The following is a 15,482-nucleotide window of genomic DNA, read 5'->3' on the forward strand; positions in this document are numbered from 1 at the left end:
TTGACCCTCAATACGTAGCCTTGTCTCGTTATTGGAGGGAACTGCTATATCACACTGGGGATTGCTATGCTCTGCGTACTCCCTTGAGCTTTAATCACTTAGCCCTTGTTCCTGATACGCTCTCCTGGAGGAAAGGTCTTCCCCACACGGTCCTGGAGGACAGAAGCAGATTCCAGGTTGGACGGAAGACGGCGCAGCTCCAGTTAAGCTACGGCGGTTGTGGAGTCTGCGTTGGTTGTGGTGTCCAGTGCGGTGCTTGTGGTGTTCGGCGCAAGCTAAGAAGCGTCCATCAACGGAAGGTGTCCGTTACACCCAGTATCTGCATTCATGCAGCTGGACATCGCGGAGTGCATGTCGTAAATGGGACTGGTCATACACAAAATGTGTAGAAGACGCGGTCATTTAGGGGTAGGTACAGATTTACTATATGCATTGTGATGGAAAAAATCTACACTAAATGTGGATTAAAATATATACTTAACCCCTTATTGACCAGACTGTTTTTCAATTGTCTTACCGTTAAGGACCAGGGTTCTTTTTACATTTCTGCTGTGTATGTGTTTAGCTGTAATTTTCCTCTTACTCATTTACTGTACCCACACATTATACACCGTTTTTCTCGCCATTAAATGGTCTTTCTAAAGATACCATTATTTTTATCATATCATATAATATACTACGAAAAGTTTTATAAAATATGATGAAAACATTTAATAAAAAACACACTTTTTCGAACTTTGACCCCCAAAATCTGTTACGCATCTACAACCGCCAAAAGAACACCCATGCTAAATAGTTTCTAAATTTTGTCCTGAGTTTAGAAATACACAATGTTAACATGTTCTTAGCTTTTTTTGGAAAGTTATAGGGCTATAAGTACAAGTAGCACTTTGCTATTCCCAAACTTTTTTTTTTTTTTTTTTTTTTTTAATTAATGCAAGTTACATTGTAACACTGATATTGGTCAGGAATCCCTGAATAACCCTTCACATGCCTATATATTTTTTTTTAAAAAAGACAACCTAAGGCAGGGATAGGCAACCTTTGGCACTCGAGAGGTTTTGGACTACATCCCCCATAATGCTCTTACAGCCATGATGCTGGCAAAGCATCAAGGGGGATGTAGTCCACAACATCTGGGGTGCCGAAGGTTGCCTATCCCTGCCTTAGGTTGTCTTTTAAAAAAAAAAAAAAAAAAATATGTGAAGGGGTATTTTGACTCTTTTCATGCAACCATTTTACCACCAATCTATGCCAAATAAAATAAAAAAAATTGGTGATTTTTTAACACACAAAGCAATTTAAGAATACATGTACGGAGAACTTTAAGAGTTGCTGCCAAAGAACACCCCAATATGTGTTCAGCAACATCTCCTGAGTAAAGTGATACCCCCCATATATAGGTGTGTCGGGTTCTCTGGGGGCTAAAAGATCTTATTTGGAGGGTACGCATTCCAGTTTTCCAACTTGGAATTTTCACAGCTGGTCATCATGCACCCATGTCCTATTTGGGACATTTTTGAAGTCGGACAATGTAATTTACCCCCCATCAAACCATATATCTTTTAAAAGTAGACACCTTAGGGTATTTCAAATGGTGGTATTTTAACACTTTCCATGCACTAATTCTACCACCAGTCTTTGTCAACCATTTGGGTAGTAATTTTCTGTGTTATTTTTCACACACATTGTACTTTAGGCATGGATTCTCAGTTTCTGTCAAAGAACACTCCATCTCCGAGCAACATCTCCGAGTACAACAGTGCCTCCAATGTACAGGTTTTAAGTTTTTTTTGCAAACTTACAGGGGTCAATGTAGGGCTTTCCCCTTTTTCATGTTTGCATGTTGAAATTTGCCAGATTGGTTTGCTGGGCCTATGTTGCCTTTGAGACCGTATAGCAGCCCAGGAATGAAAATCAACCCCATCATGGCATACCATTTGTAAAAGTAGACAACACACCGTATTCAAAATCTTTTGTGGTAGATTTATACCAGATGTATATATTGATTAACATATTCACACACACACACACACACACACATCACACACACACACATCACACTCAAACTAACAGCACCCTCACCCTAAGTGAGTTAACAGACAAAGAAAATTAGAAACAGAATGTGACGGCAGATAAAAACACACAGCACCCCTTACACATACACACACACGCCACACATACAATATGTCCAAATATACATATACATATATATATACACACACATACACACACACACACATACACTCACTCCATCACACTGCACCACTACACACATTACGCTCCAAATACACGCTAGATCCTCTACACACACACACAATCTCCTATACAAACTCTGGGTCCTTTACACACTAGATCCCCTACACATTGTACCACCTACACACACTCTTCATTCCTGACATACAAACTCTGGATCTCCTATGCACACACTACATTCCAAATGTGCTATACAAAAATTACACCCCTTTACACACACTATACATAAATGAAGAGGTACGACCAGGGAGGGGCGCTGTGAAATATTTTTTTACAGGGCGCCTAAAGGACTAAGGCCTGCCCTGCCTACTAAACAGTGGGCACCGGACAACACCGGAGTGCACACCACAATTCATAGCATGAATGTAGCAACTACTCATAGGACTGCACTGTCACTATATAGTTGAACATACATCTGCCAATAACATTAGAGGAACACTGTAGGGTCTGGAATACAAAAAACCTCACCTTAATTCCAGCGCCGCACAAGCCTGCCAGAGCTGGCTTTGCCCATGCTCTGCCCCTTGGCAAAGATCAACAGAATTGACCAATTCAGCCAATTCAATGATTTCTCATAGGGAAAGTTCAGCAACTTCATGCAAACCCTCCAATATATGTCACCGAGCAAAGCATCTATGAGGTCAGTCACCGAGCAAAGCATCTATGAGGTCAGTCACCGAGCAAAGCATCTATGAGGTCAGTCACCGAGCAAAGCATCTATGAGGTCAGTCACCGAGCAAAGCATCTATGAGGTCAGTCACCGAGCAAAGCATCTATGAGGTCAGTCACCGAGCAAAGCATCTATGAGGTCAGTCACCGAGCAAAGCATCTATGAGGTCAGTCACCGAGCAAAGCATCTATGAGGTCAGTCACCGAGCAAAGCATCTATGAGGTCAGTCACCGAGCAAAGCATCTATGAGGTCAGTCACCGAGCAAAGCATCTATGAGGTCAGTCACCGAGCAAAGCATCTATGAGGTCAGTCACCGAGCAAAGCATCCATGAGGTCAGTCACCGAGCAAAGCATCTATGAGGTCAGTCACCGAGCAAAGCATCTATGAGGTCAGTCACCGAGCAAAGCATCTATGAGGTCAGTCACCGAGCAAAGCATCCATGAGGTCAGTCACCGAGCAAAGCATCTATGAGGTCAGTCACCGAGCAAAGCATCTATGAGGTCAGTCACCGAGCAAAGCATCTATGAGGTCAGTCACCGAGCAAAGCATCTATGAGGTCAGTCACCGAGCAAAGCATCTATGAGGTCAGTCACCGAGCAAAGCATCTATGAGGTCAGTCACCGAGCAAAGCATCTATGAGGTCAGTCACCGAGCAAAGCATCTATGAGGTCAGTCACCGAGCAAAGCATCTATGAGGTCAGTCACCGAGCAAAGCATCTATGAGGTCAGTCACCGAGCAAAGCATCAATGAGGTCAGTCACAGAGCAAAGCATCTATGAGGTCAGTCACAGAGCAAAGCATCTATGAGGTCAGTCACAGAGCAAAGCATCTATGAGGTCAGTCACAGAGCAAAGCATCTATGAGGTCAGTCACAGAGCAAAGCATCTATGAGGTCAGTCACAGAGCAAACCCTCTATGAGGTCAGTCACAGAGCAAACCCTCTAATGTAAGTCACAGAGCAAAGCATCTATAATTTCACAAAGCAAAAAAGATCTAATGTAAGTCACAAGAAAAAACAACTAAAGCAAAACCATTTCATTTGTGATTTCATAAAGCAAACCATCCAATGTATGTCATACTCTCTAATCTATGATGTCACAAAGCCAACCATTTATTCTAGGATGTTCAAAGCAAACCATGTAATCTGGGTCACGGAGCAAGCCATCTGTGATGTCATGTCACAAGGCAAACAATCTAAAGCAAAATGTCTTTAGTAGTATAAAGCAAACAATCTATTCTGTGATGTCTATTTAGCACGCCATCTGTGATATAAATACATGTCACTGAATGGTTAGACCGGGAACTGCACAAAATAAGCAAGTATTAAAATAAGAGTAAGTATATATTTTTGAATTTCAATAGCTCATACACAAATGCATTACATTAAATTAGATGATAAATATCCCGGTTTCATCTGTGCTTACAATTCAAGGATTCACTTACATAAAATGTAAACTAATTGTGAAATTAGGAACGCAAACAAGAAAAGACTCCTACTTGGTCAACTGATGTCTTTTCTTCGGTCACAGCAAGCAATTCTTGATCTGCGTTAAACAAGGCTTTATGTGACGTATCAACCGTTGAGCAAGAAGACTTCTCGTATGTTTGAGGTGCAGCTGGGGAGCTTGCAGATCGTTTACTTAATGGACAGTTTTCAGAAAGTGCTTCATTTCTGAAAGGAAGAACATAAAAGAGAAGCTTTTAAGGTAACGGCAAAATAAATGCTAAATTATACATAAATAAAAAAAATATATGGCTCTAACTAAACAGTACCAGCAAAACATTGCTCAGATAGACTCTCCATGTCCTAAATATACATTCACTGGATCAGAATCCAAAGACGTGTGCAGAGTTTTTACCACAATAGATCACCTGGACCTGGAAGTTCTGTGCTGCTCTTGGACCACCTACCATAAACCCTTGCTCCGCTGGAGTTACAATACATGTAGTTCAGCAACTTCTATCTTGAACAGACTAGGAGGAAACCATTGCACATAAGATAAGCAATGGTCTTAAACTGCATACAAGGAAGACATTCCTCGTAGTGCTTCAAATGGATCCAGTCCTCACTTGCACAAGTCCAGTCTTATGACAATTTATAGCACACAGTTTTCAAAGACTTTACACTCTAAGTGCTCTTGGATGTAGTTTGCATGACCATTTTATAAGTCTAAAATTGCTACTGTACAACATTTGTCAATAGTTCCAAAGTGGGGAAAATTACGTTTTCTTGGATTTAAAGGACCACTATAGGCACCCAGACCACTTCAGTTTAATGAAGTGGTCTAGGTGCCAGGTCCAACTAGGATTAACCCTTTCTTCTATAAACATAGCAGTTTCAGAGAAACTGCTATGTTTATAATAGGGTTAATCCAGCCTCTAGTGGCTGTCTCATTGACAGCCGCTAGAGGCGCTTCTGCGCTTCTCACTGTGATTTTCACAGTGAGAAGACGCCAGCTTTCCTATGGACTGGCTGAATGCGCGCGCGGCTCTTGCCGCGCATGCGCATTCAGCCGATGACGAGAAAGAGGAGGAGAGTTCCCCACCCGGCGCTGGAGAAAGAGGTAAATTTAACCCCTTCTACTCCCTAGAGCCTGGCGGGAGGGGGGCCCTGAGGGTGGGGGCGCTCAGGGCGCTATAGTGCCAGGAAAACTAGTATGTTTTTCTGGCACTATAGTGGTCCTTTAAAAACATTCCTCAGGCATTCATTGTTTTACCAGAACATTTGCCATTGCCAAGTTAGGCAGTGCCTGCATACTTAAAACAAAGGGTTTTCTACACACCAAAGCTTTCGACCATGTCTGAACAATGTATTCCTATTTTGCTTTGAGATTCACTGTTTATTGATGATATTCACACCATTCTCAAATAGCGTTTCAGAAAGGAATAGAAAATACCAGTGAAAAGAGGGATACAAATCCAAATGTTTATGAGATAACACAACAAGCAAATAAGGTACATTTACAAGAATCATATAGGCCAATAAAAAAAAACAAGGAATGTGACAGAAGTAAAAAGATGATTTAGTCCTATCTGAAACCTCATGGACTGTATTACTGAGGTTTTTCGCCTTATTTTGTATCAACAGCAAAAACAACATATGTGAGAGAGGCTGAACCTGATGGAAATATGTCTATGTTCAGCCTATGTATGCAACTATGTAACCATAGCTACATGAGAATTAGTACAAAAAAGATGAAGTGATCTCGAGAGGAAAGATAGCGAGATGCAAACTCTGCATCCAACTATATATCAATTAACTGAACAGGAATAATAGGGTTACAAAGAGACAGCGGAAGAGCACTGTGTGATGGGAGCGACAGACAGGTGCCTGTACAAGGATTTAACAGAGAATCCTAACGGGTAGAGAAACCCAATTTAAGAAACACTGTTAAAATGTTACAAAAAATGTAACTCAAGAATAATTGGGGGGGCGTGGTTCCGGCTCTAGCCAAGATGGCCGCGTGAAGAGTGAGCTCCGCTCCACCGGACCCCAAATAGCTACATAAGCACGCATCCACTAACTTCATGGGTCGCACAAAACGCCCGGAGCACCCCCAAACCCCTAAGAACCCACAACAGAGACCGCTGGACGGCTTCTTACAGCCGCAAACCGGATCGAGCGGAGGCTCTCCAAGCCCCAAGATGGCGGCGCCCACGACATCGGCACCGGACGCGGAGGTACCAGCCCTGAGCCGCATTGAGGCCTCCCTGCAAGACCTAAAGGAGTCAGTGGTTACGAAAGCTGACCTCCAGGCCATTATCGCCACAATTCAGGACACCATGCGGTCCGAACTTGCGGAGATGCGCAACGACCTCACCGCGCAGGCAGGCCGCATTACAGTGGTGGAGGAAGCGAATGAGGCCCTTACAGCCAGGGCTACGGCCACAGACACCGCGGTAGCCCGTCAGGGCGAGATGCTGCTCTCTCTACGCCGACAGATGGAAGACATTGACAATAGGGGTAGAAGATGTAACATACGAGTCCGCGGGGTGCCTGAGGCTGAGGGGCCGGAGGATGCAGTGGCTACACTTACTGACCTCTTTGGCTCTCTCCTTCAACCATCACCTCCGACAGAAATTAAGTTTGAGAGGGCACACAGAGCCTTGCGGCCCCGCTCAGCAGAAGAGGGCCCACGTGACCTAATTTGCTGCTTACACTCGTTCCCGATAAAAAACGCCATAATGTTGAAGGCCAGGGAAAGGCAGACCTGGCCCTTCCGGGGGACCCAGGTCTCGCTTTATAATGACTTCTCCCCAATGACGCTTGAAGCTAGAAGGGCCTTACGACCGGTCACTACGATATTGAGAGACCGCAACATACCTTATAAATGGGGATTCCCCTTCTCCTTGCAAGTCAGACATCAAAACCGCTGGCTCTCACTTAGGTGGCCTGAAGAGGTGCCACGCTTCATGGAAGAATTGGGCCTTCCCTCACCGCCGGTCCCTGACTGGATCCTTGGTCCTTTGAATCCGCCGCCGAGGCCGCAGAGGGGGCCTAGACATCGAGGCGGGAGAGCACCCACTGCTCCACATATGGGAAGCCACAGAGACCCGTTGTCTCCAGAGGAGTGATACCGTTTGCCAAACTGGACCCAGACGCGCCTGATGCAGACCCGGGACGGCCTTCCTTACTGCACCCCCAACACCTCATACGCCCTTCTTAACCAACTACGATGCGCCCCTAAGCTGTTGCCGGATGACTGTTACTACCTCTCAGAATCTGCAGGACACAGGTTTGATTTATGACCCAGTTTCAGGTACCTTGTACTTTGGGCTTAATAAGAGAGGACACGGGCTTTGGGTGGTGGGGATTGGGGCACATATATGGGGGGGGAACCAGATCCTGCTTCTGGCACGGGCGGAGGTGCCATGGGTATAGCGGCACTGGCCCATACGTATCTCCAACCGCTAGCTCCTTAAGGGTTGAAACGGGCTCGCCTTGCCTTGGGGTGGGGGGACAGGGGGGCACTGAGGGATGTTCACACTTGTTGCCTTATGGATGGCACCTCTTACAAGTCCCACCCGGGTGTTGCAAGCCTAGATTCATATGCCCAATTTTTGCGGGGAACTACTCTTCTACGGGGACATACGGGGAACTGCGGGTTCCGTCTTGTCTGGCTTTGGGAGGGGAGATGGGGGGAAATGTGAACTGTGTTTCATGCCTTTCCCACACATTGTGATGTTTTATTGATTTAATACATGCATCTCATTTTGGGCCAGCATCCACGTACATTGTTAATCAGTATTGCACGAAAAGTTATGAAGGCCTGCGTCTCACTTCCACAGCATTTTTAGCGCACCTTCCCCCCCCCCCCCCCCCTCCCCCGATTGATGGAACACATACAAGGACCGCCGCCATACTCCGAGCCTTAAGGCTCATGAAAGCGTATGACAGCTTATACTTACCAATGGTTACTTGGCGTGTCTCCCCCCCCCCCCCCCCCCCCCCTCCCCAGTAGGGGGAGCATTTGCATGGTTCGCCACCCGCTACGTCCCAGGCCCACGGGCTCACATCAGTGGGCACAGCATTTATCCTTAACTCTACTCACCTGACGCAAGTGCAACCTGCACATCTCCCCCCCATCCAACCCCCCCCCCCCCCCCTCATGCGGTGATACACCTAAGATTACTCCCGCCCGGGGTGGCCTCTGGCGCGTTGGTCCTAGGAGTAGGAGCTAGAGAGACACGGGTCCAATGGGGATCCTCAGGTTGGGTCATGGGGAGAATTATGTATTGTATATATATTTATGATGTTTAAAGTTATTGACGGCTCGCTCCACTTATGGCGTGCAACGTTCCCATGTTGTTACTGTTTGCTCAAAGCTCAAATTGGGGGGTGTGGTGGAGTGGAAGCCCTCATACTTGACCCATCGACTCTCTGACACCTCGCTTGGCTGGGGCTTGACCCACGTTCTCTGCAACATCTACTCGCGCAAGTCAATTGGTGACCGGACGGAAGGAACTTGGTCTCCTGGGCTGGACCCGGAGCTAACTTCACCCGCAACCGGTTACCGCGCGAGACTTTTCTTCAACCGGTTTAGGGAATCCTAACTTGGGACGCTCACTGGTTCCTGGGAAATTACCTACATACAGTCACACGACTAACCACACACACACAAGACACTGATAGATTGACCCTCCTGTACTGTCTCCGGCTCGCCGGCGTCCGACTACTGCTATTGCCCGCTCCTCCCCGCACTACCCTTGCCCTCCCTACACACACCCTCCCCCCCCCTTCTTGCCGCTCGGCTTCTGGCCCGCCCGCCGGGTACGCGGTAGCCCTTAGCCTCCCGGCTTCTTGAGGATACCATACGGTCCTCCTCCGTTCGGGAGCTCTGCCGGCACGAATAGGGAAGTATGGCATTCCAGAGTGCACCTCTGAGATTCCTCACCCAGAATTGCAGGGGACTCAACATCCCGGAGCGGCGAACGCACCTGCTACGTGAATTGAGGAAGAAACGCACCTCAATTGCCTTGCTACAAGAAACGCATTTCAAGGAGGGTTCGGCACCAGGACTGCGAAGTAGACACTACCCGGTTAACTACTTTTGCAACCACCCTACAGCTCACAAATCTGGTGTAGCCATATTAATTGCGACGGAACTGGATTTTAAAGAACTGGAACGCGCTCAGGACTCACAGGGGAGATATCTCTTCCTCAAAGGCACCATAGCGGATAAGATATATACGATAGCGAATATTTATGTCCCCAACAAAAGACAAGCATCATTTATACGCAATGTCTTACTCCAACTAGAGGACTTCACTGATGGGATACTGGTGATGGGAGGGGACTTCAACGCCCCACTCGATCCGACCCTGGACTCCTCCACGGGTCATAGCTGCATACCACAACGCAACATTAGGTCAATAAGGCAGTCACTCGACTCGTTACGATTAGTGGATTGCTGGAGGGCTCTTCATCCCTCAACAAAGGATTACACCTATTACTCCGCACTCCATAATCGTTATTCACGCATAGATTATATCTTTATCGCGAGGGAAGGCCTCTCCCATCTCCGCGGGGCCGACATTGGAACGACCACCTGGTCAGATCACGGCGCAGTCGAGATTGAGCTGAATTCACCTCTGTACAGACCGAAAAAATGGACCTGGAGGCTCAACCCATCTCTACTATTGGACCCGGGCGTTAAAACGCTAATCCAAGAGGAACTGGAACAATACTTCAGAGAAAACAACACCTCAGACTCTTCCCCTATCACCATCTGGGAGGCTCACAAAAGTGTAATTCGGGGCACGCTCATTCGAATCGCGTCCCAGAAGCGTAAGGCCCTCATGCAAAGCATGGTCGAAGTTTACGCTGCTATCTCTACCTTGGAACGCCAACATAAACGCTCCCAACTCAATGCTACGTATGGCGAACTGATGGAACAGAGGAGGAAGTTGAAGGACCTTATCCTTAAAAGACATCTTAGCACAGTTCAACGTACCAAGGGTTTCTACTACACACACGCCAATAAAGGGGGCAAATATCTGGCACGACTACTGAAAGGCCCCCAACCCCAACGACAAATCCATAAGATCAGGCTGACCTCGGGAGAAGTATCCCAGTTCCCGCAGACAATTGCGGAAGAGTTCCGATTGTACTATGAACGACTATATAACCTCTATGGTCATAATGGAACCCCTACAATCCCGAGTATACACGACTCGTCACGGGACTATTTGACCGACACAATCACTAAAGTGATAGACCAAGAGTCTGCCACACGTTTGGATGCCCCGATAACCATAGAAGAACTATCAGCGGCCCTCAAGACCTCCAAAACGGGCAAGGCCCCCGGACCAGACGGTTTCCCCACGGGATACTACAAAAACTTTACTAATACATTGCTGCCTTGGCTTTCTAAGGCAGTCAATGCAGTTGGTGAAGGCGGATCCCTGGGGACGGAATCCTTGGCTGCCACCATCACGGTCTTACTGAAACCGGGGAAAGACCCCCTACAATGTGGCAGCTACAGGCCGATCTCCTTACTAAATATCGATGCCAAGCTGTTCACGAAGGTCATAGCCACCCGTCTTAAACATCTGCTCCCGGATCTTATACATCCTGACCAGACAGGCTTTATTCCAGGTAGGGAGGCTCGAGATAGCACATTGAGACTTTTTTCCATCCAGCACCACGCTAGAAAATCGGGGACACAACTGCTCCTGCTGTCTACCGATGCCGAAAAGGCATTTGATCGTGTCAACTGGAAGTATATGCTAGAGACCCTCCGTTTACAAGGCTGTGGGCAGAGACTACTTGCGTGGATATCCGCACTATATAGCAGCCCACGAGCGTCTGTGAGGGTGAACGGGGCTACAACCGGGGATTTCGCAATTAGCAACGGAACCCGACAAGGATGTCCGCTATCGCCCTTACTGTTCGCCCTCACTCTGGAACCCCTCTTACAAGCGATTCGCAACAACCCAGACATCCATGGTTACGATTGGAAAGGGACACAACACAAAGTGGCAGCATACGCGGATGATCTTCTTTTCTTTGTCCGCAGCCCTAGGATCACGCTGCCGTGCCTACTTAAGGAATTCGATAGATTCGGGCAAATCTCCGGATTTAAGCTCAATGTATCGAAATGTGAGGTCTTGAACATCACGCTCCCCTCAGAGGAATTCCGCTCACTGGAAACAGAGTTCGCATTTCATTGGTGTCATGACAAAATGAAATACCTGGGGGTCTGGGTGTCAGAAGACCCAAATAGCATGTACCAACACAACTTTGCACCCTTATTAAAGACCGTACTTTCGGACCTCATCAGATGGGCACACCCACACATCACTTGGCACGGCAGAGTCGCGGTAATCAAGATGAACATCCTGCCGCGGATTCTGTACCTACTGCAAACCATACCTCTAGCCCTACCGCTGGTCTTCTTTTCTACCCTGAAGACGGCAGTGCTCAAATATATCTGGAGAGGAGGTCGATCTCGGATCCGGCACGAAATCATTTGTCGACCTAGAACCCAGGGTGGGTTGGCATTACCCGACTTCAAGAAATACTACCATGCCGCGATAATGCAGCGCATCCTGGATTGGCATATAACACCCTCCACCAAGCAATGGGTGACACTTGATAAAGGTCTTATAGGCCCGACATTGGAGGAACACATATGGGGCTCCCCGAGGCGATCGCCGACCCGCCACCCGGTCGAGGGCCTGACCTACCAGACTTTGGTGGGCTGGAGATCTGTGAGACAGTTGGATCGCATATCCCCATCCCCGAGCCCGATGCTCCCGATCTCGCATAATGAGGCCATAGGTGGGGGACTCCCCCCCGTAGCCTGGCCCTTGCAGGACACAGGGACGTATATACCCATCCACAGAGCCCTTGAGGGCGGGAGGCTGCGGACCTTGCCTTCGATGATGGGCGACAGACCACGCACGCCTCTCATATGCTTTCGATACTTCCAATTACAGCACTTCTATGAAACACTACCTCATAAAGACAAGCTGCACAGGCCCCTCACATGGTTCGAGAACCTCTGTGACCAAGGCACGGCTGTGGAGCATGCTATCTCGGTCCTATATACATACCTCCAAACCAGTCAAGTAACATCGCCTCAGACGTTCAAGAGACAATGGGAAGAACAACTTGGAACATCTCTCACGGTACAACAATGGGATACAGCATTATTATGGCAGCATAAGAGCTCCATGAGTTCTTATTACCAAGAGATGAATTATAAACTCATCTCCCATTGGTATGGGACGCCGACCTTATTGCACCGTATATTCCCCTCCATACCTTCTGTATGCTGGAGATGTCAGGAAGCGAGCGGAACGGTTCTACACATCTGGTGGACCTGCACGGCTATTACCCCGTATTGGGAGATGATCAGGGACACGATCGTACAGATCCTGGGGGATGTTCCGGACTGGTCGGCGGAACTCGCCCTTCTGCATATCACGTCGTCCTCTATTTCATCGTACAAGAAATCGATTTTGCGGCACTTACTCAACGCCGCTAAAGCCAACGTTCCAGCTCACTGGAAAAAACCTGATACACCTTCCAAATCCGAATGGATTCTTAGGGTAGAGGAAATCCAAAGTGCTGAAGCAGCCTACTCTGCTCTAACTGGCAGGGAAACGAAGCATGCGGAGATGTGGACGCCGTGGTTCATGTATATTTCTCGATGCCGCGGGGACAGGGGCGCGTCTGGCGCGGGGGCCGTGCCGAGCTAGGCAGAGGGAGCAATACCCTTTCTGTTCCATTCCTATTCTCCCCCCTCACCCCCTTCCTTACCCATGTCGGTTGCCGAGGTCCCGGACTCAGACCGGAGGAGTCCTTTAGACGCTCACTGTGAGACAATGACTGCACACTTCGACCTTAATACATGATGTGGAGATCCGAGACACACACACGACAACAACACTATAAAGAAATCGCTCACGGACTGAACTACCTGACTATCGAATTTGATTATTACCTATCTTATGAAGGGATGATATCCACCGAACCGTGGGTTATAGATGTGATACACCCCCGACACAATTCCTGCTTATGCACTGACAGCACACGCTACAACTTACATAACACACTTTACTTCTGAAACTTGAGATGGTGAACCTCCTCAGGTCCCCCTCCCCTTTTTGTTTTTTCTTCTTTCATGCGCGTTGAAATGGCCAACTGGCCAGATCCAGAGCTGAGCTGGAGGGGACCATCGATGGGTCACATATGAGGCCTTTATTAGTTATAGGTCCCGTCTCCCAAGTTTACACGGGGCCTGAGGTCTTCACCAAGGCACGTGAATCCACCCTTCATACACCAGGGGTTTTTTCCTTGCTTGTTTTTCCTTTGCCCTGGTATCGGTACCACTAGCCATTTAATTTTCAGATATAGCATTCCCAAACTTAAGCGTATAGGTGAGCAAACAACTTAATAGATATTTATAACGTGTACGGTACGTAATGGAGGGCTCGATCCCGGACATTACCTGTTTACACCTGAGACGCTTCAACCCAGAATCTAGTATATAAAGCGATTTATCGGCTGGATTACTGCCGTTTAAATCCTTTCACATTTTGAAAATACACTTATAAAGGACCAGTCTCAATTGTCGTAGATATTTTATTGTCTAGACCGCTATTGATTACCTAGTGAATGTTAAAAGCCATTATCTACCTGTTATATTTTGTTGTTTTCACTCAAAATGCTGGACCTGCGTGTCCTATCACTCTGACATGTCGTTCTTATTAATCCTTTAATAAAGAGATTTATTAAAAAAAAAAAAAAAAAGAATAATTATCCTGTTTGCCATAAAGGTTTTCTAATCCGGAGAGCGCAGTTAAGTAACAATTAGTTTTATTAATAAAAGTCTGAGTAATTCTCTACAATGGCTAATTGAACACAGATTACATTATGGCACTATAATTAAGCACACTCATCCATTACTAAACAGTCACTTGAAAACTTGCTCTATGGCATTTGTGCCGTTATAAGACCAAGTGTTTATTGCAATGTTCAAATTGCTCACAAACACAAACCTTTATGACCCTAAACTTGGCAAGTACAGGATGTCCTGCTTAATGCAATGGCTTGAACAAGCTCAATTATTAAGGTCTTTGAGCACAGTAATTTGGCGAGAGGCATTACCCTTTCACTATTACCAGTCCATCTTTAGGGTTGATAGCCCATTTATTTTTAGCATACATAAAGGGTTTATTTTTTGGAGTTGCATTGCTGTAAGTTGTAGTTTTGCTTCTGTAACTAGAAGATAATGAACTGAAGGTGCAGCAGATCAACCCATAATTCACTCAGTACAATGTTAGGTCCCGATACACAGTTAACTAAGAATTATTCATGCATGTTATTATCCGTTTTATGGAAAAATACTTCACAACTATTATGCAAGCAAACGGTATATAGAAGCAATAAATCTGTCAGTTGAGTTTATTCGGTTGATAGTGGATCTATCACTTTTCTGGATTTTATACCACTGAATGATGCATTTGAAAATCACCTATAACAACTTTTTTTTTTTTTTACATTTTTATTTTTTACACGTTTCATTTTTGTTTTGTTTTCAAATGCATATTAGAGATTTATAAAATGACATCATAAAACAGCTCAGACAATGCAACGCCGGGCAAACCATGCAAAGGAAGCGGACAAGCATGGTTTCATTTCTCTTCTCGGTTTGCTTTCTCTTTGCGGTCTGCCAGATGCAAAATATAGAGCAATGAATGACAGGGAGCCATCCAATTGCAGGATAAAGGGATGCTTATTTCAACATTTAAAAAGGATACTCTAAGCACTAAAACAACTTTAGCTTCAAGGATTACTAGAGCGTTAGCAATACAAACCCACCACCGCTCACCAAAGAAAAGATTAGAAACCCCCTTTTACTTACCTTTTTCCAGGTCCTTGTAAGCCACTAGAGCTGGCTGACGAGGACCTGTCTCAAAAACGGCAATGTTTTACATTGCAGGATTAAGAGGTCAGGGACACTGCACCCAGACCACTTCATTAAGATGAAATTGTCTCTGTGACTAAAGTAGTTTCTGTAGCCCTAGCCACACCTCACACAGCC

General features: G+C 46.4%; 1 protein-coding gene across 1 annotated transcript in view; it reads right to left on the reverse strand.

Annotated features, from left to right (window-relative positions):
- APLF (aprataxin and PNKP like factor) overlaps positions 1-15,482 on the reverse strand; it is a 190,441-nt gene that overhangs the window by 103,313 nt on the left and 71,646 nt on the right. Inside the window, exon 4 of the mRNA XM_063441515.1 lies at positions 4,426-4,600. Coding sequence (XP_063297585.1) covers positions 4,426-4,600 — 175 coding nt within the window. The remainder of the gene's footprint in view (positions 1-4,425; positions 4,601-15,482) is intronic.

The sequence above is a fragment of the Pelobates fuscus genome, chromosome 2, assembly GCF_036172605.1.
Source record: "Pelobates fuscus isolate aPelFus1 chromosome 2, aPelFus1.pri, whole genome shotgun sequence".
Classification (NCBI taxonomy): domain Eukaryota; kingdom Metazoa; phylum Chordata; class Amphibia; order Anura; family Pelobatidae; genus Pelobates; species Pelobates fuscus.